Here is a 5,107-nt window from a genome sequence, read left to right on the forward strand (position 1 = left end):
ATAGAATTATGCTATAACAGTGAAATTTTGTTAGCACAATTGGCGTTTAGATAGTAAACAGATCCCCACCTTACTTTATTTATAGGTCATATGGTCGTAATTGGCCTAATCCACTTCAAAGCTGACAGGTCGAAATTGATAAAATCATTTTTTCCTATATTTGGATATTCTTATTTTTAGCCAGTTTATGGTACTCTAAGACAGCTTCCCGAACGTTTAACGAGAAGCTATTTTACTGACGACCGGCGGCTGTTCCACACTATTGGTCCTCAAAGCTTCATCTATGACTTTTAGTACGTCACGCCTAAAATTAAAACAACTTTTTTGGCTAGAAAGTGACTTTGATTTAATATAATTCGGATACAATCGGAAAAGCACTGTTATGAAGGCAAAATGAATCGTCTACAAGGCCGTTGTGAGCAAAGTACAATAGGTCAATGCGTACAGAGAAACAGTCAGCAGCTAGGAGCCTTGGGGGTAATATACCTAATAAGAGGCCAAAGGTAAAAAATCGAACGTTTAAATGCGTTGTGCATTGAATACCGTATATGCATCGGTGATAGAGTCAGCTATTCTTGACCTTATGAATGAACTATTTAGCCATGCATGATCTAAATATTGTTAGACGCCCAGGTCAGGAAGAGTAATCGTTCCTATTTCCTTCCACAAATATAAGGGCTGGTCTCAATTATACAAAAACATACCGATTTGTTTAGATATGATAAAAACGTTTGTACAACGGCCGGAGGCTTGTAAATCCAGCTTTCGATATACATTAAATCTACCGCTAATAACAGCCAAGGCACATACACTATGAAATCGAATTTAAACGAGATATAAGAAAACAAACATGCTTATCATGTTGAACTTTACACTGATGCGGCCGGCCACATGTCTCTATCCGCAATCTCCGAAAGCCGAAATCCATCACAAAATTGATCGTGTATAACTTGTAGAATGTGAATCCTTCGTTGAGACTCACAAGGTCGAAGTGTCCAAGTCGCTCCAAACTTGAATAGCTTAAGAAACTCTTTGTCAGGCTGAAATGACAAGTTTCTAATATATATTTATTATACATAATAAAATATATAACATAATATATATAAAATAAGCTACAAACAAAGAAAAGAGTCGATAATGTGCTATTATAGCGAATAGTACAGTTTGGCCAAGCACAAAATCGTCGTCCTAGACATTCATCGACAGCCACGGCTACATGGGATCATCTCCCCTTTCACTTATTATCAGATGGAGAATAGTCTATCTATGCTTTTTGTCTGAGTTCAATCATCGTTCTTAAGATTTTTTCGCTTGCCAACTTCAAATGGATATAACCTGCGTTTTTCTACTACGAATATTTATTGAAATATCTATATAGATAGATATTTAAATATTAGATAATAACACAGTGTCCAACATTCTCTCTATAAAACAGAGGGCTCTGATATAGTAGCCTTTTTTTCCAGGATACTTGAGAAGATGCGCTTAGTGAGTTCTGAATGTCTTCATGATATCCGAAATCCATTTACGAGATTAAGCTTAACAGTTTTCGAAAAATATCTACATACTTTGTGGCGTCTTTAGTTCGAGAACATGATTCGGAAATGGGTTTAATTTTGGGTTAGGGCAATGATCTGCTCCCTGCAGCCGTGTTGGGCAGCATACTCTTCACGACTAGAACTGTTTGAGGTGCGACATTTTCGAAATATCAGTAAGAAGATTTTGCCAAGGATAAAGTGCTTGTTCTAACCTCGTTAAAGCAATTTTCGATCGTTTGGTAGTAACGTTATATTAAGGCTTGGTATGAAAACTACGTATCGTACAAGAAGACATAGTAGAATGTAAATCTGCTAAAATTATTACAATGTTCCCGGTGCTGGAAAGTCATGTTCCGTACTTAGAAGCATCGAAGCTTTCAAGCTTTGTAAAACGTAATGTTTGCGCATTTAATTCGTAGTTGGTGAGGTTAAACACATAGGCTTCTGGTGGGATCGTCTGTGGCAAGATAAACGCGTTCACATACGAGCCGCTTCTCAGTACGGCCAGCGGAACCCGTATTGTCAGCTTGATCTGCAGAGCGCATGGAGATCGAAAACATGAAGGTTTGGGTTAAATCGATTGATTACGAACATATTTAATTCCTTGTCTAAATCTGTCAAGAAACAGCTCCCCTCCCCCCAACTAATGTGTTTGTCTATAAATTGTAATATTCTTTAATAATTTTTTTTTTTTTTGTTAATTTTATTCTAACTGTGAACAAAAATATCGGTAAACCATATTAAAATCTGCTCGGTGTGCTTTACAAAGCTTGCTACAATAGGTAGTATACATCAGTTGGTAACTTTGGCTGTCGAGGTAAGCAGGATGTCGAATAAACACATCGAGTTTTTTTTTCTGACGCATTTATACATACAGCTAAAATAACCTCACGGACTCCTCTTCCAATTGTCGCATCTCAACGTACTCACCGAGTAAACCATCGCATAGATGAGTGGCCTATCGAGAAACCTTTGTACTTTGCCAAGATCATATGTGATGGTGAAAACGTTAGAACTAATTTCGGCGCTGCGCTCGCACCAGTTCTCCGGTGAGGTCGATACGTTTTTATTCGAGTCTGCTGCAAGGGCTTCGAGGTCATACGAGCGCTTTTTCAACAGATGGGCTTCTACTTGGGATTCGGATGACGTGATGGCCTGCGTGACCTGCTGTGGAACGGGATCCTTATAGTTCATAACACTAAGTGCCAGAAAAATGTCGATCGGGACCAAACAGGTCAGGATGCAAAAAAAGGTTAGAATAACTGGTAACATTTCACGCCTGCAAATCCACACAGAGCAATAATAACTGAATTAACGGAAACGAATCGATAAATGCGTACGACTCTAGGCGAACACCAACACGAGCCTTTGCGCGCGTATTCATATTGATGACCCTGTAAGGTCTTTACACTTGAAAATGATTGTATAAATGTATGCGAGTTATATTAGCCAAAAAGACAAATTTGAACGCGAGGAACCTTGTTGATTGATCCTAGCATTGTCCTTCAAAGAATGTTTTTAACCTCTTGATAATATTATTCTTGATAGATCTTAGACAGTCAGTGTATAGCAAGCAGCTTGTTGCAGCATTGCTACATAATTTTTTTTTACCACATACGCTTACCCAAATATCATTAAATCGTAACGTAAGCCGCAATAGAGCGGGTAGAAACTTTCGTAAAACACTATAATCATATAATTACTTACTGGCGAAGTCGTATGTTTCGAAGGTTATCTATAGAAAAAAATATACTGGAAGCAGGAAGAGAGCCTTGTGACGCGACAACGGTGTCATAATATAGGTTACTCCTATAGGTCCTAGTCAGGGGTGGGAAACTGCTTGGGGATCTGCTTGCCATTTATTGACACGGATTGCCTACGAATGCTTTCATTCCATTTTAAATTTGCCAGTAAAGCTCATTATGAAGCTGCTGGGGAGCGTTTTGTCACGCTTCGTTATGTGAACAATACGCTGCGACAGCTGATTGTTAAGTCAATTATCTCGGTTTCAATTATACAATAATATCTATTGCGACACGGTTAGCTATAACTAGTACATATCGGAGATCTGTGTTACAGGCTGTGTGAACTGGCTATAGGTGCTTCTAAGGTTCATCTGTCATTTTTCATACACAATACCTTTTGCATCCATAGGCAAGCCAGGTCTCGTCGGTGACACTGTCATTTTCTTCCAAGTTTTTCTATACATATATAGGAAAAACAGTTCAAAAATCACTGATAGTGGGCAAACCGTCTCGAGTTCTGAACGAGACAGAAACCTAGCGGGAACACATGTTACCCTTTCTGTACGGACGGTAAACTTCCAACTTCCAACCCATTGTTGCACTCTATAACCTTAAGCAAAGCGAGGTTGGTTGAGAAGGGGAATCGCGAATCAGAGAGTGGTATCGACGAATACAGATGGCTAAAACACGATTATCTGTTGAAGTGTTGATAAACGTGCGTGCACTGACTCTTTACATTTACATTGATTACGTTGACAGCAATCGATGACGTGCAATAACGGTAACGCTGGTCTGTTAGCCTATCGTCATGAAAAATCAACCGCGACAAAGCGATGTCCTTTCTAAAAACGTATTTAATTATACAGTTATTTCCTGCTGGAAGTTCAGTTTTGAGGATAAACGTTCTCAACTCAGGAAGGTGTGCTCTAGCTCAAGAGGATCTACGTTTCCTATACAATAACTGTTAATCGTTGCTCCCCTAGAGTGACGCCTCGATATAAACTGTACCTCAGACTTACATGGACCTTTCCGGAATCTCAACAATAACGCCGACTTTATCATTTTCCGGATTCTTTTGCATGGCTTTTTCCAGATCGTAATTTATAGAAGACGTTTTCGGAACGGGAATTTGCGCAGCTTCGTATTTGATAGGCGTCGCAATCGCTGATTGTTTTCTACCGACCACGACTGACCCAGGCTTCTTTAACTCTGACGATGTGGGTCGTGCTTTATTCCCGATTGACATCACTGATGATTCGTCAAAATAGATAACTTCTTCTCACTTGTGTAACGCATCCAGTTATACATAGAAATGATTCTTATGTAGAGGTTATATCTGAACAAATTCAACTTCGTTGCTACTGAGACACTGTGGTCTATCAAAAACTACATAGAAATCGTTTACTAGTAGAACGTAACGAACAACGGTATCCGTGTCCCTACACAATATCGCCGTTATGCAACTTACGTTATTCTTTCAAAATTCAGAGCTATAAAGTAATGAAGGTGGTATCTATGGCGTGTGATAAACGCCAACGTTTCGTTAGCGATTTAAAATGAAAATGTTTAATCGTGCTTAATTTTAAAGTCGAACCGACTTTGAGGTTTAGTAAACAATGGGTCTAGGATTTTTAGCTGGTGCCCAGCATGAAGCCTTTGCTGAGAGCTAGCAAAATTGCTGAATGTGCAGGACGTGAGTAGGTTTTCTAGATTGACATGTGGTCAAGGATAGTAACTTAGCTATCCGGTCAGACCTGTTGACCTATTCAACTAATGCCAGAAGCGGCTGTATTATAACGAAAGCCACTACAACTCTTTTTATAA

The 5,107-nt window shown here is 39.1% G+C and overlaps 1 protein-coding gene across 3 annotated transcripts in view; it reads right to left on the reverse strand.

The window, feature by feature from the left end:
* The window catches only part of LOC111261699 (uncharacterized), a 6,709-nt gene extending 2,064 nt beyond the window's left edge, over positions 1-4,645 (reverse strand). Inside the window, exons 1-4 of one of the 3 annotated variants that reach the window (XM_022835372.2) lie at positions 4,303-4,645; positions 2,469-2,817; positions 1,898-2,070; positions 851-1,040 (exon numbers count right to left, since the gene is read on the reverse strand). In XM_022835372.2, the coding sequence (XP_022691107.1) occupies positions 851-1,040; positions 1,898-2,070; positions 2,469-2,817; positions 4,303-4,529 (939 nt within the window). In that variant the 5' untranslated portion in view covers positions 4,530-4,645. Of the gene's footprint in view, positions 1-850; positions 1,041-1,863; positions 2,071-2,468; positions 2,818-4,302 lie in introns of those variants that run through there. The other 2 variants (XM_022835373.2, XM_086968814.1) reach the window with 2 other exon arrangements.
* Between the last annotated feature and the right edge of the window lie 462 nt (positions 4,646-5,107).

This window comes from Varroa jacobsoni, unplaced genomic scaffold, assembly GCF_002532875.2.
Source record: "Varroa jacobsoni isolate VJ856 unplaced genomic scaffold, vjacob_1.0 scaffold_587, whole genome shotgun sequence".
Taxonomy (NCBI): domain Eukaryota; kingdom Metazoa; phylum Arthropoda; class Arachnida; order Mesostigmata; family Varroidae; genus Varroa; species Varroa jacobsoni.